Raw genomic sequence first — 22,506 nt, 5'->3', positions numbered from 1 at the left:
CCCTGGGGGAGGACCGGAGGGAGCACCTCCGGGACGGCGGTCTCTGCGAAAGGAATGCTGCTTGGGGGAGAAGTTCCTCTTGAAGGAAGAGGGGGCAGAGGAGCCCGACCTGCCCAGGCGGTACCGACGGGCTTCCTGAAACCGTCCTCTGGAGGTACCGGGGCGAGTACTAGCCCGAGCCCTGACCTCTGGTAACTTCTTGCCCTTAGACGTGCCGAGATCGGTCACGATTTTGTCCAGCTCGACCCCAAAGAGCAGCTTGCCTTTAAAAGGCAATCTAGCCAGGCGGGATTTAGAGGCGTGGTCAGCAGACCAATGCTTCAGCCAAAGCCACCGCCACGCAGAGATTGTCTGAGCCATGCCTTTAGCTGAGGCCCTCAAGACATCATACAGCAAGTCTGCCAAATAGGCTAAGCCCGATTCCAGGGCCAGCCAATCAGCCCTCAAGGAATGATCCGAGGGGGAAGCCCGCTGCACCATAGTCAGGCACGCCCTGGCCACATAGGAGCCGCAAACTGAGGCCTGCAAACTTAAAGCAGCCGCCTCAAAGGCCGACCTTAAGGCCGCCTCCAATCTTCTGTCTTGGGCGTCCTTTAGGGCCGTGCCACCTTCCACCGGCAACGCCGTTTTCTTAGTCACCGCAGTGATTAAAGAATCCACGGTAGGCCACAGATAGGCCTCACGTTCACTTTCAGGCAAAGGATAGAGTCGGGACATAGCCCTAGCCACTTTAAGGCTCGCTTCCGGGACATCCCATTGAGCCGAAATTAAGGTGTGCATGGCATCATGCACATGGAAGGTTCTAGGCGGGCGCTTCGTCCCCAGCATAATGGCAGAGCCAACAGGGGCTGAGGGAGAGACGTCCTCCGGAGAGGAAATCTTCAAAATGCCCATGGCCTGCACTAACAGGTTGGGCAAATCCTCTGAGCTAAAGAGCCGCGCTGCAGAGGGGTCATCCGCTCCATCCGAGCGGGGATCCGTCTCCTCCAAGGAATCCGCAAAGGACCGTTGGGAGAACTCAGATACGCTGCCCTCATCTACATCGGAGGAGACAAAGTCCTCCAAGGCCTGGGAATCAACCCGAGGGCGTTTACCTCCGGGGGCCTCAACCTCTTTACCAGACGAGGGAGCAGGGGCAGCGTTTTGCATAAGGAAGGCCTCATGCAGCAGCAAAACAAACTCGGGGGAGAAACCCCCCAGACTGTGCACTTCCGCAGCCTGGGCTACAGCCCTAGACGCACCCTCAACCGGCGCTTGCAAAAGCGGGGGAGAGACATGCTACGCATCCAAGATGGCGTCCGGCGCGACACTCCGCGAAGGAGCCGCACGGGAAGAACGGCGCTTAACTTTAGCCGCTTTTGTGCCGTCGCCCAAATTAAGGGCGTTAATGGCATTAATGTCTCCCACCTCAAGGGCGGCCCAAGAAGAAGCCGTCCGAGCCGCGTGGCCGGCCAAGATGGCGGAGGCGAGCAGCGGGGGATGGGCGTTTATGGCGGGAAAAACCGCCACACCGGAGGAAGGACCGGGACACTCATCGGTCACGAAACTGTCCCCCAACAAGGGCGAATCAGACTTTAAGACCCCCGCATCCCCTCTAGAAGCGCCCAAGCAATCCGGGGAGCGACTCTTTGCGCCCTCGCCCTCCGACGCCATAGGCCACGTGGAGATCAATCGGGGAACCCCCTGCCCGCTATAAAAAGGTAAAAATTACCTGCTTTCCGCTCCGAGCTGTAACGACCTGGTGTCCCAGTGAGTAGCTGCAATAAACGTTTAAATAAACGTCGAAATAAACGCCTTTAAGGACTTTCAAAATTTTTTTTTTTTTTTTTACGGAGCCAGAGGGAGGGGGGAGAAAAGGAGGGACCTGGCGCCACCAGGTTTGCACTTGCTCAAGAAGAGCCCTCAACCCCAGGCACTCAACAAAACCTAAAAATTAGGCTTGGAGGCCTAGCCAGAGCTGCTGCTGTGTGTGACCACCACCTGCTGAGATAGAGAACATACTGAGGAGTTTCCGGCAGCACATGACCACATATAGGGAGGCAAAAGTTTGCTCTCTATCTCCACCTGCTGGTAGATGGACACAACCCACCAGTCTATGGATTGATCAGCATGATGATATGGAAATTTACAATTTAAGAAAATATTGTAAGGTTGACAAAGAATAGACAAGGGGAGCAGTAGCAACAATGGGGAACTAAGCAGGGTGGGGGATCGTGAAGGGAGTATCAAGCAGCAGAGTAGCTAGGTGAGTACGTTTTAACAAAGAAGTAAGTTTTCAGCAATTTTTTGAAGAGGATGTGGTCCGCTTGCGTTTTGAGGCTATAGTGATGTAATCCACTTTCTACATTGTTCAATTGAAAAGGTGAGTAGAAGGATGAAATGAGTTGACGGGGGGGGGGGGGGGGGGGGGGAATTGAGAATAGGAGAATGGAGAGCTAGTGTACAAATAAGAAGTAAAACAAAGGGAGAATAAGGACTGGAGAAGGAAGGGGAAAGGAAGAGGTGATACCTAGCTATGAATGGATAGAGAAGCAGAGTAGAAAAGGAATGGGAAATAAAGATGAAAGGAAATTATTAATGTCAGACAAATTGTAAGGAAGAATGGAAACAAACAGAGAATTTGGAAAAGGCCTTAGCGGCCCAATGAAAATAAAATGGAAAGAGATTGAGACCACCCCAGTATTACTTTCAGTGTTTAGCTGCTGACATCCTTTGTATTTTGCTCAGTACAGGAAGAAATGCATTTCTATTTATGTATCCTGTGTTATACTACTCACAGAGATTGTGGCTCCTTGGAGTTACGGTTTCAACATTTTGGTCCTTTATTCAGTTATTGGTGAGCATTAATCTATGTATGTGTGTGACCAAGGTGAGGAATTCTGTTGGCATGTAGTTTCTGTGAAGGAATCTGTAGCAATTTGATGATGTTCGTCAGTCGTTATTTTTGCAGTGTTGCCTTTGCAAAAAGGCATAGCTCTTGCTGTTTGGGTTCCAAGAGTTAGTGCTGTTATGGTATGGCAGGTTTTGTGTAATTTCACAAAGTGGCAGTGGAGGGATTTTGTATTGCTGTAACTGAAGTAACACCACAGTTTTGTTTTGTTTTTATTAATATTATCCAATATTTTACAAGACAATCCTCTTGTTCAGGAAAAGTATCTAATAATCTACAAATTAGGTAAAGAAAGTAAAACAAAAAGGAAAAAAGTGAGGCTTAAAAAGCTTCACATTAACAGGAAAACTATACTCAAGTCCATACATGTGATCTAAGATTTCAGGAAATTACTGGAGCCAAAATAGCTAAAGGTTAATCAAAAAAGAAATTCTACAAGTACTGTTAAGTGGAGCAAACACTTATAATTAACGCTTATCCACTTTCACTGAGGTTATGAATGCAGATACATGAGACGGCTCTGTAAATACATATTTTTTTTCCTTAAACTTTATTATACACTTGCAGGGGTACCTTAAAAAAAAGGTACCCCCCAAGTGTAGAACTTCAGGCCTAAGGAGCAGGAATTGTTTCCTTCGTCGTCGTGTCTCCTTGGAGACATCAGGAAACAATAAAACTTTTAAACCCAAAAAGGGTTTATCTTTATTTCGGAAAAACAGACAAAAGATCCAATTCTTGTCTGGTAATAGTGCGACTGTCGCCACCAATGTAGCTGCAGTCGCTAATTCGGTATCTGAGGTCTCAAGCAAAAGAGAAACATTTATCGGAGCTTCGGGTTGAGTGGTTCCTTTCCCAGGAATATAATAAACCATAGTCATTGGTGGTAGATTCTGTTCAGGAATTGATAAATTTTCATGCATATAGCGTTTCAACATATCCATAGGAGCAACATTTTGAAGTTTAGGAAAGTTGACAAATCTTAGATTATGATTTTTAGTGTAATTATCAAAAGTTTCCATTTTGTCTCCAAGACTCATCAAATCTTTCATCATAATAGGTTGTGCCGTTTCAAGCTTCATAATTCTTTGATCCAAATTAACAAATTTCCCATTCAAGTCTTTAATCTGTTCATCTTTCTCTACCAAATTGCTTTCCAGAGATTTAACTTTAGGCTGTACATCGTTTATCTGCTTGAGGAAAACTTGTCCTAGGTTGGAAACCAGGTCCCACAAAGCTTCTAATGTCACATCTTTTGGTCTAGTCATAAATTCTTTAGGAAGTTCAAACCTTACAGGCTGGTCTCGGTCCTCACTCTGCCCCTCAGTTCGCGACGTTTCCACGGGCAAACTGCTCTCCAGTCCCACCTCTGTAGTAAGTGAAGCTTCGATTCGACGATCTTCTGGGCCCCTAACCTCTACGGGAGTGGACCCCGTCGAATCCAGAAGAACTGGCGCCTATCGACTGGGGAGGGGGAGTGCGTTCGGCAGGGCTAAGACTAACATCAAAGCCAGAGAGCGCCGAAGTCTCCATTTCGCCAGCGCACACCTCTGGAAGCGATTCGCCGTCGCAGTGAACTCCCTGCGATCTCAAATAACGATCCATCGGACCAGGTAATGAGGGAGTTAGCGGGGAAGCCCTTCCCGCTAATCTCCCTCTTCGTTTAGGCATTTTTGGGGGGAGAACAAGAGTCGCAGCAACCTAACAGCTTGCGGCCATCTTCGAAGTAACACCACAGTTTGAATACAAAATTTTTTGTATGGCAAGTTATAAACTGAAATGTCCTAGATCTGTATAGACTCCAGATAAAATCAGGATTTCTTTAAGTATAATGTGATTTGTCTACCTTTCAATCCCATATTGAAAAACTGAGTGCAGCATATCGGGTGTAGCTTTCTCACCAATAAAGTAAACAGAGGTTAAGGGGGAAAGTTACTAAGGTTTGCTAGAAGGTGGGTTTTTACTGCACCTCAATTTACCACGGAGTTACCAAACTACATTATCTCAGTACTGCAGGTTCCTGACTTCTTTGGTAAAGGAATAATGTTGCTTGTGACCCACCTTGCAAGCAGTGTTATTCCACTGGGCCGTCAAGCCATGGTCTGATGCTCCCAGGCCCTGCCTTAACATAATTGACATCCTTAAATGAAAGCTAGAGCATCCCCCAAGCCCTTCTTGGGCCTCCCCAAATAAAGGACTGCAACATGTGCCAATATAAATCCACCCCCCCCCATACTATTTAAACCCCCACCTGGAAGTGTCCCTTCCCCAACCCCCCCTTCCCTGGGCCTACCTGAGGAAAACATCCCTGGTGTCTAGGGTCTGAAACAGGGGCAATCTACAGTTACTCCTGGCCTTGTCGGCACCATTATCCAAAATGACACTGACAACCCCTAGCAGTAGTCCCCTATTACAACTGCTGGATGTCAGGTCACCGTATAATGCATGCTTATTAGCTGTAAAATTAGTATTATGCTAACATTGTGCTATATCTCTGGTATTTGAATTCCAGTTCTGTTAAATGTGTACAGTTTTGATAGTTTCAATTAGGTTTCAATTTAGTGTTTTCAAGTTTACCTCCTTTATTGTATTTGTTTATTCTTGGTTAATTTTACTATTATGCTGTTAACAAAATTATAAGTTTTATGTTAAACTGTACACCACCTTGGGCAACTCTTCATAAAGGCGTTTAAAAAAATCTCCAGTAAATATAAAGGTAGCAGAAGATATGAAGACTGTACAAGGGTGTAAGGACTTTTACAAGGCTTCTTGGTCCACTATTTAGAAGAGTATGCGAAATTGATAAAGTCAAAGAACTTAGCATCAGTTGGAATTCCTTTCAATTTGACATTGCTATTTTCACAGACCTTCTTAAATATGTGACTATCAGTCTGCAGCTACACTACGATAGGATCAAAGGGTCTGGCTCAGAGCTACAATCTTAGACCTGGGGGACTGGAAATAGAGAGTTGTACAGAGACAGAAATTTCAATCCATCCCCACAGGAGTCAATAATAATATTTACTTCTTTGCAGCCCCTCTGTTTCTTCCAAAGCCCAACAGCCTCCCGGGGGGGGGGGGTGTTTGATGGTATTCACTGCTCAATCAATGTTCCAAGCCTCAGTCTGGTGTTCCAGCTGCCTCTCTCCATAAGTTTTAAGCTTCATTCTGGTGCTCTGCTTGCCTCTCTCACTGCATTTGCATTCTGGAGTCACCAAAGATCACTCTCTAACTGGAAAGCTTTACAACTTCAGCATGAAAATAGACTGAATCCTGTCTTTCTACCCACAGTGCCTTTTATTGCTTTGCTTCACTGCGACTTGAATATTTCATCCTACGGAAACTGGACAAAATTTTATGCAAAAATATATATCTTTTATACTGTTCTTAGACAGATATGTTCTGTGCTTGCGTGACTAACAAGTTACACTAATGTCCACAATTTGCAGTTTACTCCAAAGTTGACAAGTACAGTTCTTCTGCAGACTTAGAAAAGCAAAAAGCAGAGTTTGAGCTGAAAACGTTTCTAAGTGGATGTGGTCAGTATTTTTTGAACCACACTGACCAGCTCATTGAATTCAGTGTTCTGAAAATGACCCCTGTCCGTGTATTTGTGGAGATCAGCTCCCAGGCCGTCAGCCACTGCCTGTTGTTCATCCCATGGCAAGAAAGGATCATCTGTGGAACCAAACTGGACAATGAGCTGGCAATTCTGCTTGATCTTTTCCCACTGCCAGGGACGATTGAAATAGCCTGTGCAGGGAGAGGAAAATAATCAAAGATGCTTCATTAGGAACAGCTTGTCATCTGTGTTCTTCCCACATGAAACAACTTGGAAGGACAATTTTTTTTTTCACCTAGGCTCATGGTTCCTACTGACACAATCCCACTCATTCTATAACAGGTCACCTAACATTAGGTGCCAATTGCATGCATAAGTTATAGAATACTAACACTGACTGTTAAGCCTGTAAGCGCTAGCCATGTGCTCTGCAGAATTCAATAACATATGTGCAGAACTACCTTAATGAGTAAATACAAGGGGGCATTCACAGGAGGAGAATAGGCAGGGCTGACATTTAAGTGCATAACTTACAGAATACTGTAAAACTGTTGCATTTAGGCATGCACGTTTACACCTGCCATTGACATGTTGTAAGTACACATACATAATTGTAGGTGAATCGGGTGTCAACTTACACAGGTAAGTGCTCTTAAAAGAAGAGGCTCACAGCCCATGTAATTTTAGGTGCCTAGATTATACTGTCCAGTTACAGAATTGCCCCCTCTATATTTTTTAATGTTTAGGGACATTTTTGTGAGTGCTCTTTCTAAGCTGCTTGAGCACAGTTTAGTACTTTGCTTCAACATTAGGTGGAACTGACCGATTTGCTACTCCTTTCACAAATCAGACTTTTGCAGAAATTAGAGCACCATTAAGTGACTTATGGTTTAACAGAAAAATGCTAGGCTGCATAGAGAGGGGTATAACCAGCAGAAGAAAAGAGGTGTTGATGCCCCTCTACAATTTTGGAGGCCATATCTTGCTAAAGATGTAAAAAGACGAAGTGGTGCAAAGAAAAGCTACAAAAATGATATGGTATTTGCGTTGCAAACCATATGAGGAGAGACTTGCCGACCTGAACATGTATACCTTGGAGGAAAGCAGAAACACATTTGAAACATTTGAAAGGTATTAATCTGCAAACAAACCTTTTCTGGAGCCGGGAAGGCGGTAGAACTAGAGGACATGAATTAAGGTTGAAGGGGGGCAGACTCAGGAATAATGTCAGGAAGTATTATTTCACAGAAAGGGTGGTAGATACTTGTGATGCCCTCCCATGGGATTTGGTAGAGATGAAAACAGTAAAGGAATTCAAACATGCGTGGGATAAACACAAAGGAATCCTGTTTAGAAGGAATGTATCTATGGAATCTTAGCAGAGATTGGGTGACAACACCGGTAATTGGGAAGCAAAACCACTGCGGGGCAGACTTCTACGGTCTATGCCCTGATCATAACTGAATAGAGATGGATGGGCTGGAGTGTAAATTTTAAGGGGCTTCGACGTTAGCTTCAGAACATTTAGTACAAGAACAGTGCTGGGCAGACTTTTACAGTCTGTGCCCCGAGAAAGGCAAGGACAAATCAAACTCTGGTATATATAAAGTATCACATACCATGTAAAATGAGTTTTATCTTGTTGGGCAGACTGGATGGACCATTCAGGTCTTTATCTGCCGTCATTTACTATGATACTTGTCCTGTTTGTCTATCTTGCATAAACTGTAAGCTCTGTTGAGAAGGGACTGTCTCATATGTTTTTTACGTACACCGCTGCGTTCAGCTAGTAGAGCTTAGAAATGATTAAGTAGTAGTATAATGCAGTTGTATAGTTTTGAACAATATAAGAGAATCCTGTTTTGCTGGGGGGGGGGGGGGAGAGAAAAGGGCAATTCTAAAACTGAATATCTCAAAGCAGGGCTTTGGGGCACTGCCGTTTAGGTGCCACAGTAGAGGTGCTGCCTTTGGGTGCCTACACACATTGATTCAAGACTTCTAGGCACCCAAATGGGAGGTGTCAAAGTCCTCCCCGCCTACCCCAAACTGTGATCTGAGCTGGCAGAAGCACAGTGCTGCAGGAAGGATGGTTGTCGGAGCATTTAGTTGCCCACAGTCACGCCTGGTCTACGGCTAGTGGAAGTGTGAGCATCCGAGTTATGCTAGTATTCTATTGTGAAATCTGAGGACCCATATGCTGCTATAGAATAGGGGCTCCCCACAAAGCATCAAGGTGCCTACATGGAGGTACCCACTTAGAAGACTGCCACCAATTTACTTTAAATCAATCATTGGTATTAATCCTCCAGATTAATTAGCCCCATTGGCTTGGATGTTCTTCCAGTGCCTGAAAAATGCCTTAATGGCATTAAAAGATTCTTATAACATTCCAACATTACTCATCCTTAAAAAAAAAAAAAGTGTTCCTGCCAGTAAATAATTTATTATGAAATATCATAGCAAACTGGTTTGTATATTATAACATTGTATTCCCAGCCTTCTAAGGACAGAGAATTCCATGTTAAAAGAAGAAAAAGAGCCACTTACTTACCACTTGCCCTCTCATTGTCATCTCCTAAGTCTGAAGTATAAGCAGATACTAGAATAATGGCATACACCTTGTGGGTTTCAGCATACCTGAGGAAAAGAACAAGCTGTCAGTCAGCACGAGCTCCTCTCCTGGTTTAGGAAAGCATCAAGCCATGTCACGTTCTTGTCTGATGTGCTTTTAAATATTACAGATGAGGGATTTCATTGTAAAAAGATGAGAGGGAACCTACAGATCAAAATATTACATCGTTATTCAAAATGACATGTCAGAGCTTGTACAAAGCAGTGGAAATCCTTTGGCAGAAGCCAAACAGATAAACCCCAGCATTTCAGGAGGTAGTGGAACTTCAGCCATGCATGCGTCATATACTCTATAACAATCTTCTGTAAAACAATCTATACCGAGAAGACTGCGATTGTCGGCAAAAGCCAAATATAAGGCAGGAGTCCCTTTAAGAGAGAGTTTCCTCAAATATGGGATGGAAGGGGAGCTCAATTATTGGCGCTGGCGTGTGCATAGAATGTGTGTCTTGTACATTTTTCAGATGACGAATTCCCACTGGCACAATTTTACTGTTTCTTCTACTCTTCTTGTTTGATAGGAACCAGACTTTGCTGGTGCTACAGCTCCAACAGCCTTCATTCTGAACTCAGGATTTATTTCCTCTCTTCCCACTTCCATCTAGCCCAGTCAGCCCAGTGACAGTCCTCAGCCACAGGCTGCAACTCATCTCAGAGCCTCATATAAAAGAGTCCTGCAGAAATAACTCCTAGCAATAGCACTGAACCCATTGTGGAGGACATTATTGCTTACCTTTCCAGCCCAGGCCAACACATAGAGCAGAAATCAAACTCAGATGATCTGCCTGGCAGTACTCAGCCAACCTTCCGCTATGTCTTTTCAAGTTAGACTGATTTACACGTTTGAAGTCTTCCTGAGAAGCCACTGGACTTTGTTCTCTGATGCAGTATGTAAAGAGCAAAGGATCTTCAAGTTCACTACTAACAACTGAGGTAAATTAGAAGTGCAGCAACATCAGTGGTGTGCTGGAGCCGGCTCGCAAGATCCGGTTGTTAAATTTTGGCCAGACTTGCGAGCCGGTTGTTGGAAAGGGCGAGCCGGCTCTCCCTCCCTCCGCCCTCCGGATCCGGTCCCTCACAGATCCTACCTTGACTATCGAATTCTTCGGGGCAGGCAGTGTTGCCTGCCCGCTGCTATCGCTGACTTTCCTCCGCCGCCTGTTTGCACTTTAAAAATGGCCGCCGAGACTTCCAGAGGCGGCCTCGCGAGACTTCTGTCTCGGCAGCCATTTTGAAGCGCGATCGGGCGGCGGAGGAAAGTCAGCGATGGCAGCGGGCAGGCAACACTGCCTGCCCCGAAGAATTTGATGGCCAAGGTAGGGTCGGTGAGGGACCGGATCGGGAGGGAGGAAGCAGGAGAATTTGTGAAACAAGTCGGGAGGGGGTGGCAGGGGAGAGAAGGGAGCTGCTGGACATGGGTGGATGGAGGGCAGGGGAGAGGAGGGTCACTGCTGGACATGGGTGGATGGAGGGCAGGGGAGAGGAGGGTCTCTGGGTATGGGTGCATGCTGGGCAGGGGAGAGGAGGGTCACTGCTGGCCATGGGTGGATGGAGGGCAGGGGGAGAGGAGGGGAGAGAGAATAAATGCTGGACATGGATGGAGGGGAGGGAAGAGTGAGGAAGGAGATAAGATAAAGGGAAAAGGAAGAGAGGAGAAAAACTGCACATGGATGAAGAAAATAGGCAGAAGCTGAGGACCAGAAATGAAGAAGAAAGGAGGAAAGGAAAGAAATAAATGGAAAGGAAGCCCTGGAAACGGAGTTAAGAGGACAGATAGCAGCAGAATCGGATACTAGGCTAGCATGATCAGAAAAACAGTCACCAGACAACAAAGGTAGAAAAAATCATTTTATTTTCATTATAGTGTTTGGAATATGTTCCCTTTGAGAATCAGGTGCTCAACATTAAAAGTTTATATTTATTTACTTATTTATGGCGTTTTATCCCACATTAAACATGAATTAGATTGGAACCTGGGATCATTTAATTGTTTTTTCCTGGAGAGAGTAATGCATTGCCCCCCCACCCACTGGCTATAGCCAGCTCTGCAATTTTGGGGGGCACCGAGGTGGACCGGGGAGAGAGCCTGTTGTTAAAAATTTACCAGCACACCACTGAGCGACATGGTATATCATGTCCCTGGTAATCAAAAAAGAAAGATGCCTGCTGCTAGATTTGATTTCTGTGTTTTGTCCTTTGATCTTCTTTATTGTTTTCATACAATAGAGGTTAACACCATTATATTTTCGGCAAGGAATGACATTACTAACAAAAAGGCAATCATATGCACCAAGCAGTATGATAGGCAAAATCCATTACAGGGCAAGGGGAAAGGAAGATGAGCAACAGCATCTGGAAAAGCTAAGAGAAGCTGGAAAAAGTGAAGACGTAATGGAAGGAGAAAAAAAAAACTAATACAGTAAAACATTGAGACATTACTTAAAAAAAAAAAAAAGATATGTTAATGGCAGGAGGAGGAAGTACAAAAGTGGAACTGTGAGACTCAGATGTGGAAGGGAGAAATTTGTAGAGGTGGATAAATATTTCTGTTCGGTGTTTACTGAAGGACCAGGAATAAAACCACAGAAAACTGACACAAAGAGCAATGGAAGTGAGCTAGACCGTGGACAATTTTCAAAAGAGACTGTCAGGTGCTAACTAAATTAAAAATAGAGCAATGGGGCTGGATGGCACACATCTAGGAGAATATAGGGAAGCTCTGGCAGCTCTACAGGCTGACTTTTTCAATGTTTCTTCAGAGTCAGGAGTGTACTTGACACAGGCAGATGTGGTTCCTCTTTACAAAAGAATTAAGGAGGAGGCTGAGCGCTGCAGGTAGATTAGTCAGACATCTATGATGAGAGAAATGAATGGAGTTGCTGCTATAACAAAAACTACTAGTTTCTGGCTTACAAAATCTGAGATGACAGGGTCTTATCAGTGGTAGATGGATCTGGACAATTTCTCTGACTGGCGAGGTGGATCAGGACAGGGCGGCGGATAAACTGTATATGGATTTTAGCAAGTCCTTTGACTTATAAGAAACATTGAGCGCCCTTGATATGGGCCCTGCAGTGAACTGGCTGAGTAGGAGGCAACCAAGGGTAGTACATAGTAGATGACGGCAGATAAAGACCTGTACAGTCCATCAGTCTGCCTAGTGGTAAAGGGTGTTCACTCTGAGGAAAGAGGCACTATTATAAGTAGATGATTATAGACCAATATTGTTTTTTGGGTAATTCTTTTCAGTTGGCATGATGAGGTATAAGTTTTAACGTAGACAGATAAGGAGTAAGAGAAAGAAACTCCACCACTTACAGAAGATCAGGTAAATTGAGAGCTGTCCTACAAGTACAAGCTCTGACATGTAATTTTGAATAACAATGTAATATTTTGATCTGTAGGTTCCCTCTCTTATCTTTTTACAATTAGTTCTCTGCAATTTCAAAGCACATCAGACAAGAACTTGACATGACTCAATGCTTGCCTAAAACTGGAGAGTATCATTCTTCATGTCAGACACAATTTAATAAATGATTATCGTCATCCTTGGCAGTAGGTTGTGACAGGACCACCAGACTTCAGAGGCAGCACTGCACAACCTGGTGGCCAACAATGCTCATAAAATTGAATTTGGCCCACAAAACCCAGAACAATTGCATGCAGCTTTTCCGTCGTTGATTCAATCAGGACACTAAAACAAAGAGTTACCAAAACCTAAGGCAGATGCACAACTGAAGGAGCCACTTATGGTCTCAGACATCAGTTCTAGTTCAGCAAATAATAAAACTTTTCAGGAGAAACTCCGGCAGATTAAAGCTGTGAAATGCATGTCATGAATACACCCAACACCATACCTCATGGCAGCAGCTGCCCCAGAGCTGTGCCCAATAATCACTGTCCTCTCATCACACTGGAGCTCCGACTCCATAAAGGGAAGCCACTGACTTTCTCTAGCTGTAACTGATCAACAGACAAGGATGAACTGAGATTAACCTTCACAGTGGAAAAGAATACTGGAAGATATTCACTCCTTGGCATCCTCTCTCACATTGCCAAAAATTAGATATGAGCAGACTGGGCAGTACCTGGCTGTCTCTCCTAATGACACTTTTACTTCCTGGCACAATTTTTTCCATACCCAAGCCAGAGAGATTAAGCCCAACTTTCAGCTACAATGCAGCAAACAGTAGAAAGTCTTAGGTCTCAACTCTTGTATTCACATTCAGTGCTGCAATTCTTTTTCACAGCTAATGTGCAAATCATAAGAGGAACAGACCAAATGTTCTAAGTCCCCCCCCCCCCCCCCCAAGATGCTCCTTAATTTTAAATGCTGAAGATGAAACTGACTAGTCTTCCAGTTGGGACCCAGACACTCCTTCACAGGGCAAGAAGAGCAGCTACAGTATGCTTATCACTAATATGAACTGATTTTGGTTTAAAAAGATGTTAAACAAATTTGAAAAGTCCGTATAATAGGTAATGATTCCAGCCTTAAATCAATTCAAAACTATGTTGTACAAAAGACACCCTGAAACCCCCTCCGAAGGGACACCACCTTGTTGTGGTGGAGGGGCTTGTGTGTTTCCATGACTTTTAGAGGGCTGTGCTACAGAGTCACCAATATTAAACAGGCCTCTGAGGAGGAACCAGAAGTGTGTCCCAAATCTGCTGGAGGACCAAGATGGTGCCACAAGAGGTTGTGTTGGATAGAGCTCTGCAATCATCAGAGTTTTTCTGGTTCTGAGATGGGGAAGAGCAGGGAAAACCCCAGACTTACCCTTCCATGCCCAAGGACCCTCCCCACATTGTCTGGACAGCTTTTGAGAATCGTGGTGTCCAGTCAGTAATGGAGGGAAGTGTGGCTGCAGGCAGCCTAAAAAAACTAGGGCAGAGCTTGGAATTTACGTTGGCTAAACTGACACGTGAAGTAACCTCCACAGCCCGTGACCGTACTGTATTCCTTACCACCTTACTCTCTTCTCTGTCTCCCCCCCACCACTGCCTTGCCCTTAAAGTGTCTGTTTGTTTATTACTAGATTGAAGTGTCTTTGTATACTGCTGTTAGCCTTTTTGAATGCTTGTAAGCCACATTGCACCTGCCCATGGGCGGGAAAGTGTGGGATATAAATGCCATAAATAAATAAATCACTCCGGCCAGGAGCCTGAGTGGGCTATTGTCTGAGGATGAGTACGGTTTGCTGCTCTTGTGGATGGGAACATCCTGACAGATTTTCCCCACTTTAGGAGAATGAGAGGAGTGCTTGAGTAGAACAAACAGTATCATTGACCTGGGGTCACCTTATTCCCTCTGCTGGTTAGCTGAGTCTACATCCAGAAAGATCTGAGGCCACTTTGGACCAGCTATGAGACACAATTCAGATAGTGAACTCTTCTCTACAGATGCCATCTTTAATATCTACTTCTCAATTATGGATCATCCAGAGTTTGTATGCCTGGATGACGGTCAGCATAAAGTGACTCTTTGGACTTGATGGTTCTTCTGAAGAATTCCATGGAGTTAGTGACTTTTAAGAACTTTATTATTAACCTTTCTGCTGGAACCAGGGGCGTAGCTACGTGGGGCCACGGGGGCGTGGGTCCCCACAGATTACGCCCTGGCCCCCTCTACATCTGACCCCCCCCCCCCCCCCCGCCACATCAGGTACCTTGTTTGCTGGTAGGAGTCCCCAAACCCTGCCAGCCAAAGAGTTTTCTTCAGCACCGGTCGACTCCGGCGTCTTCATTGTGGGATCATCTGTTTCTGACGCCTTACGTCCTGCATCGTGCACGTAGCCCCGTGCAGGATGTAAGGCGTCAGAAACAGATGATCCCACAACGAAGGCGCCGGAGTTGACCAGCGCTGAAGAAGACTCTTTGGCTGGCAGGGATTGGGGACCCCTGCCAGCAAACAAGGTACCTGATGTGGCAGCGGGGCAGGCGGCGGCGGTGGTGGCGGCAGCGGCGGCGGCTAAACAGTGCCCCCCCCCACCTTGGGCTCTGGCCCCCCCTCCCGCCGAGGTCTGGCTATGCCCCTGGCTGGAACCTGATCAGATTATGGTTTATTGTATTTGCTATACCACACAACACCAACAAGTGGAACAAGGCAGTTTACAATCTAAAAAACAAAAAGGAGTTAAGAAAAGACTACAATTTAATTGATTATGATGTTGGAATTATGCCTTGAAACAGAAAACAGTGGAGATGACCAAAGAAACACATCAATGGCAATGGTGCAAAGATAAGTTTAATAATCCTCTTCCATCAGACTTGACACAGGCCATGTTTCGGCTGGAAGGCCTGCATCAGGAGTCTAAAATAGTGCAGATGAATAAATGACGTTGAATCCCAGAAAAGTTGTTTTGCCGAAGCGTATAGATAGTGGTGCAAATTTCGGACTATGTTGCTGACTGATTTTTCTTTGACAATAATTCATCTTATCTGGATTCTTAAACAACATTTCTGTGATTCAACGTCATTTGTTGATCTGCAGTACTTTAGACTCCTGATGCAGGCTCTCCAGACGAAATACGGCTCATGTTGAGTCTAATGGAAGAGGATTATTCAATTTATCTTTGCATCATTGCCATTGTTGTGTTCCTTTGGTTATCTCCACTGTTTTCTGTGCCATATTGTGTATTGTGGAGGTTGAATCTTCTGGTTTGTTCTGGAATTATGCCTGGGACATGTGAGGGATCTGTTTATGGGAGTGTTGTTCAGTGTTTTTTTCCCAATTCCTTTTTTCAACCCAACTCAGTTGAAGGGACTTATTGGCCTTAAAAACTTGAGTCCTGGTTTGGGCTGAGGCAACTGATTTTTTTTTTTTATTTCCTTGTTTTTGTTTTGTACTTTATGATGGATAATGTTCCCTTTCTCTCGCCCCTAAATGTGTTTAGGATTCATATTTCATAATGCAGAAGGCTCACTAAGGGGCCCTGTTACTAAGACACAGTAGGTCTAACGTAGGCCTACCGTGTGCTAAAAGAGCACTACCATAAGACGCGCCGAGGAATCCCACAGTAGTTTCCAGCTCAGCGCATGCCAATCCCACCCAGACAGTAGGCATGCCTGCGCTAATTGGGTAGTGCCGGCACATTGCCGCGCACTACCCGATTAGTGCAGGAGTAGCACTGGAGCCCTTACTGCCTCCTAAATAGGTGGTGGTAAGGACAACCGTAGTAATGGCCATGCGCTAGTGGCCATTTTACTGCCATGCTAAAAGTGACCGCAGTAAAACCCATGCGCTGACACCAGTGCCAGGCACTTTTTAGCACGGCTTGGTAAAACGACCCCTAAATGTTTAGTAGTTCCTATAGTTAATCTTTAACCAAGTTGCCTCTATGTTTTTTTCTTTTCCTATATTGATTTACCTTATTCTTGGTCCTTCTGTTGTGGACTAATATTTGATTGTTATTTCCTCTTTTATATAATATGATATTATATATATATATATATATATATATATATATATATATATATATATATATATATATATATATATATATATATATTTGCTGTTTGTTTTAATTCTATTTCTGTCATTCAATTTGGATTACTGAATGTACAATATATTTTTTAAAATAAAATTTAAGACACCCTGGAATGTAAATTATCATATTAAAATCAAGTATAGACCCAGCAGACAGCTAGGGCTGGGAGCATTTAAGAAAAAAAGAAAGGTTTACGGACTTAGGGACTCTTTTACTAAGCTGTGTTAGGTGCTAACGCATGCCTAACACAGCAAAAATGACCTAACATGGGCTGTGCTAAAGCATTCCACATTACTTTTTTTTTAATTTAATGGAGGTTTTATTGAAAAAGTATACAAAAATAATCAAAGTTACCAACCAATACACAGAAGAAACATCAGCATATAAGTATCAAAACTCAGACATTCTATGTTACTATTGCCATGTGCTTATGCTAACCATGCAATATTTTTTTTTTTTTGAGGAGGTGCTCCTGCGCTAACCAGTTAGCACATCTATATTACCACATGCTAACTGGTTAGTGCACAGATAATGCAGGAGCCCTTACTGTCTACAAAATAGGAAGCGATAAGTGCGCTTGCAGTAATATTTTAAAATGGTCATACGCTAGCGAAGGAGCATTAATGGAAAAAATAGAAAATTGTGGTTTTTACAGCTGTGGTGAAAATGGCTTTAGCACACAAGAAAGACCCGTATGGAAGTGAGAGGGGCAGACAAAGAGAAGGAAGATACTGATGGAAGGGGATAGAGAGTAGAGATGCTGGATGGAAAGGGGGAGAGGGAACAGATGCTGTACAGAAGGGGGAGAAAGAGGGCAGTTGCTGGATGGAAGTGGGGAGAGAAAGGAGCAGATGTTTGGGGAGAGAGACAGAAAGGATGGAGATAGTGATGGAAGGGGGAACGAAAGGAGAGGGAGAGAGAAAAAGAAAGAAAGAGAGGAGGCAAACTCTGTATAGAAAGGGAAGAGAAAGAGGGTAGAGTTAGTGAAAGACTGGGAATAAGTAGAAGTAAAATAGAGCCAGGGTGAGGGAAAGAGATGGAAAGCTGCAGGTAGACAGTAAAAAAAAAAGGGAAATTGAAAACTAGATAGTAAGAATGAATTAAATCTGAACAGAAAAATAAACTGAAGAAAGGAAAAGGAGAGAGAAAATTGTCAAATGGACAATCCTGGAAAGAGACGTAAGGGAAGATGAAGGAAAGCAAAAACCAGAGAAGTAAATGGCCAGAAAACAAGGTAGAAAAAAAGAATTTTTATTTTTAATTTAGGATAAAGTAGTGTGGTGCCTGCGTTATAAAGGTTAATAAATATAAATAGAAAATTAAGATCATATCTTGACATTGGACTAATTTTAATACATTTTTGACTAACTGTTGGAGATCAAAACCTCCTTTTTCAGGTCAGAACAGGATACTATAACAGCAGCTTACTGTCTTGACCTGAGGAAGGAGGTTTTGGCCTCTGAAAGCTAATTGAAAAATGTTTTAAATTAGTCCAATAAAATATCATCTTATTTTCCATCTTTTTAATTAGTATTTGTTTATTTGTAATGTAGTAATTGGAATATATCAGTTTTTGGTTTATGGCTGCTGTCTTTATATTTTGCACAGTACAGGGGGTTGGTTATGCATCATTGTTTCTCTGATGTTCACTGTATGCAGAGTATGGCTTCTTCAGTTTAATTTTTGTCTATATATTTCTATTTTTAGTTTATGGTTACTTAATCTATACTGGGATCTATGTTTGTGAAGGAGATGTGGGCTTCTTTTACAAAGCTACACTAGCAATTCCTGCACGGTAAATGAAAGGAAGCCCATAGGAATTGGATGGGCTTCCTCTCAATTGCCGTACTGGGAATCGGTAGTGCAGCTTTGTAAAAGAGGCCCATGGTTTCTTGTTAGTACATAGTACATAAGTAATGCCATACTGGGAAAAGACCAAGGGTCCATCGAGCCCAGCATCCTGTCCACGACAGCGGCCAATATTGTCTGTGTAGGATTGATCTGAACTACTCTGGCTTGTTTAGTTTTCCCTTATGTGTATTGATGTTTTAGTGCCTGCCACAAAATTTATGGTGCTGCCTTTTCCTAGGTAGGCTCTTGTTGTGTGACTCATGACATAAGTACATAAGTAATGCCATACTGGGAAAAGACCAAGGGTCCATCGAGCCCAGCATCCTGTCCACGACAGCGGCCAATCCAGGCCAAGGGCACCTGGCAAGCTTCCCAAACGTACAAACATTCTATACATGCTATTCCTGGAATTTTGGATTTTTCCTAGTCCGTTTAGTAGCGGTTTATGGACTTGTCCTTTAGGAATCCGTCCAACCCCTTTTTAAACTCTGCTAAGCTAACCGCCTTCACCACTTTCTCCGGCAACGAATTCCAGAGTTTAATTACACGTTGGGTGAAGAAAAATTTTCTACGATTTGTTTTAAATTTACTACACTGTAGTTTCATCGCATGCCTCCTAGTCCTAGTATTTTTGGAAAGCGTGAACAGACGCTTCACATCCACCTGTTCCACTCCACTCATTATTTTATATACCTCTATCATGTCTCCCCTCAGCCGTCTCTTCTCCAAGCTGTATAGCCCTAGCCTCCTTAGTCTTTCTTCATAGGGAAGTCGTCCCACCCCCGCTATCATTTTAGTCGCCCTTCACTGCACCTTTTCCAATTCTACTATATCTTTCTTGAGATGCGGCGACCAGAATTGAACACAATACTCAAGGTGCGGTCGCAACATGGAGCGATACAACGGCATTATAACATCCTCACACCTGTTTTCCATACCTTTCCTAATAATACCCAACATTCTATTCGCTTTCTTAGCCGCAGCAGCACACTGAGCAGAAGGTTTCAGTGTGTTATCGACGACGACACCCAGATCCCTTTCTTGGTCCATAACTCCTAACGTGGAACCTTGCATGACGTAGCTATAATTCGGGTTCTTTTTTCCCACATGCATCACCTTGCACTTGCTCACATTAAACATCATCTGCCATTTAGCCGCCCAGTCTCCCAGTCTCGTAAGGTCCTCTTGTAATTTTTCACAATCCTGTCGCGATTTAACGACTTTGAATAACTTTGTGTCATCAGCAAATTTAATTACCTCGCTAGTTACTCCCATCTCTAAATCATTTATAAATATATTAAAAAGCAGCGGTCCTAGCACGGACCCCTGAGGAACCCCACTAACTACCCTTCTCCATTGTGAATACTGCCCATTTAACCCCACTCTCTGTTTCCTATCCTTCAACCAGTTTTTAATCCACAATAGGACATTTCCTCCTATCCCATGACCCTCCAATTTCCTCTGTAGCCTTTCATGAGGTACCTTGTCAAACGCCTTTTGAAAATCCAGATACACAATATCAACCGACTCCCCTTTGTCCACATGTTTGTTCACTCCTTCAAAGAATTGAAGTAAATTGGTCAGGCAAGATTTCCCCACACAAAAGCCATGCTGACTTGGTCTCAGTAATCCATGTCCTCGGATGTGCTCTGTAATTTTGTTTTTAATAATAGCCTCTACCATTTTCCCCGGCACCGACGTCAGACTCACCGGTCTATAATTTCCCGGATCTCTCCTGGAGCCTTTTTTAAAAATGGGCGTTACATTGGCCACCCTCCAATCTTCCGGTACAGTTACAGTTATGGTATGGTAGAATTGCACTGTAGGCCCTGGTATGCCATGTACTGAATTTTGATCATACTTTTCTCAGTACTAGCTCAAGGCAAGCATTTGCTCTCTCCCTGACTTGCTACATAAATCTGCATCCTTATGCCCTGATGCTCAAAAGCAAATGCGGGTGCTAGAAGCTATTTGAGCCGGACTAGCGCCAGCAACAAATGCTCAGAGCCAGTGAGTGCATGAAACAATGAGCTTGCCAGCTCAGAACAACAGCACAAGATCCAACAAAAAAGAAAATTAATCAAGCTAGCAGACTTACCTGGATCTGGCATATTCCGTAGGAGGCACTGGAAGTTTGGGATCTGTGAAGAAAAGGTCAGTTGTTAGATTAATAGGCTGCAAGTTCAGAGTGATACTAGGCTGACCCAGTAATTCTCAGCCTTAACAAGACAAGCAATGGGCCAGAGCTAGGGAATGGCTATCAAAAAGCACGTTACAGTAGCCGACCCTAACAAGCTTCTCTTACTGACTGACATTTTTTAAGCCATGTTTGGCATTCAGACAAATTTGGTCAATGCTTTTTGTCACCCTCTTTAAGAGGGGCAGAGGGATGAATTGACTTAGTGTCAGACCATGTTGCCCTGGGGGTGAGTGTGGAGCTGCTCACATCGGCACCCCTTGACAGGACCAGGAGAGAAGGAGGTTAGAGTTGCTATTTTGTTTTTCTGCTTTTCTTTGTTATCTAGATAAAAAACCTTTTGCCCTGGTAAGAGTAACAAAAGTACAAACCTGGCATCACCAATCAAGGAAAAGTATTTGGAAATGCCAAATTACTATTTTCTGTGTAGTGCTTCTCAAAGCAAACCAATCTGTGACCCAAATACAATCAGGGCTGGTCTGCCTAGGGTGGCAGAATTTAGGGGCAGCAACAGGGCTCTGCCACATGTAAGAGCCTTCTATTCCTTACTTTCTCACTGCTAGGCCTGCTGCAGCTGCCCCTCCCCCACCTCCTCATGAGCCAGCCCAAAGATTAGACAGCTGAATGGGCCCTGTAATTACAGACCTGCCCAGAAGCACAGCATTGTCTGTCCACCTCTGAGCCATTCTTCCTATCAAGGGTGGCAGGACAAAGTGGCTCTTCAGTGTAGTCTGTGATTACAGGGCTCACAGAGCACTGATGCTTCTATAATCTTCTGGCCAACCTGAGAGGAGGTGGGGTGCAGCAGAAGGGAAAAGGGAGATGCAAAACCTGGGGTGGGGAAGGGGAGGTGAGAAACTGGTCAACTGGGGAACAGGCCTAGAGGGGAAGGGGACATGCTCCACTATGGAGGGAGGGGGAGTAGAATTGTTCGCCTGCCATCTGACACCCTTGGGCTGGCCCTGAATACAATGAAAGATCCAGATAAGCCCCAGGATGTAAGGAGACACCCCCCCCCCCCAAAAAAAAAAAAAAAGAGCTTATAATGAAATGAGAAGCGAGGTATGAAAGATATCAAAACCAGAAAAATTCTGCTGTTCTCTCACAGGACCAGAGCTACTCGTCTTTACTTCCACTCCTGTCTATTAAACCTCCTTGTACTTGTAGTCCCTGATTCTACCCATTGAAACCAGTGCTAAAGATCCCACAATGCACTAGGACTAGCCTAACAGGCTGGAACTAAGTTGACAGCTCTGAACCATACTCATAAACGACACGTACCAGTCAGATTTAGCTGGATATATCATAGACTGGCAATACGTTTAAGGTTAAAAAGAACGCATGTAGAAGAAAGACTAATGAAATTAAAGTGATGATACAAACTGTAACTGTAGCATGCAGAAGCTAGTTACCATGTGTGTTTTCATGGGGCAAGCAGTCTTACTCACTTTTTCTAGCCTTTTTCTTGTCCAACCGTACCACAGACAAGATTCCACATTGCCTGCCCCGTTTCCAGGTACTATCACCGCTTTTTTAGGAGTCAGCCTTTCTCCAGACATGTCCAGAGAGCTACGACTAGAAGAGTAAGATGACGTCAATTTCTCAAAGCAGGAAGGCAGGGACAAGGGACTGAAGGGGAGTCACGGGAGTTGTAGTTGCGGCAGGCATGGGATGTAGTTCAATAGCAGTGAGCGAGGCGGTGAGACTCTGTAGGAACAGGAAAATCAGCTGAATTCCGAGTTTCGGTGGAGTAGAGCAAGGAGGTTGGATGAAGGACCATCGTTGACTCTAAGTTCAGCTGCTTTTCCTGTTTGTCGATGCACGGCAAGTGTGTAATGTGGGTGTACTTAAAGCTTCTGTTTTTCGTGTCTGGCAGTATGTTTTCAAA

The 22,506-nt window shown here is 44.2% G+C and overlaps 1 protein-coding gene across 2 annotated transcripts; it reads right to left on the bottom strand.

Moving 5' to 3' along the window:
• Positions 1 to 5,495: 5,495 nt before the first annotated feature.
• RBBP9 (RB binding protein 9, serine hydrolase) lies at positions 5,496 to 22,226 on the bottom strand. Of its 2 annotated transcripts, XM_030194741.1 has the most exons (5): positions 22,067 to 22,226; positions 20,520 to 20,562; positions 12,938 to 13,043; positions 9,001 to 9,086; positions 5,496 to 6,640 (listed from the first exon to the last, which is right to left on the bottom strand). In XM_030194741.1, exons 1-5 carry the CDS (start codon positions 22,175 to 22,177, stop codon positions 6,414 to 6,416), a joined length of 573 nt encoding a protein of 190 aa, XP_030050601.1. In that variant the 5' UTR covers positions 22,178 to 22,226; the 3' UTR covers positions 5,496 to 6,413. The 2 variants fall into 2 exon arrangements, with proteins under 2 accessions (XP_030050601.1, XP_030050602.1); XM_030194742.1 differs by lacking the exon at positions 12,938 to 13,043 and having other exon boundaries at positions 22,063 to 22,226.
• Between the last annotated feature and the right edge of the window lie 280 nt (positions 22,227 to 22,506).

This window comes from Microcaecilia unicolor, chromosome 3 (assembly GCF_901765095.1).
Source record: "Microcaecilia unicolor chromosome 3, aMicUni1.1, whole genome shotgun sequence".
Lineage (NCBI taxonomy): Eukaryota > Metazoa > Chordata > Amphibia > Gymnophiona > Siphonopidae > Microcaecilia > Microcaecilia unicolor.
This window is presented reverse-complemented; position numbering and strand designations above follow the sequence as displayed.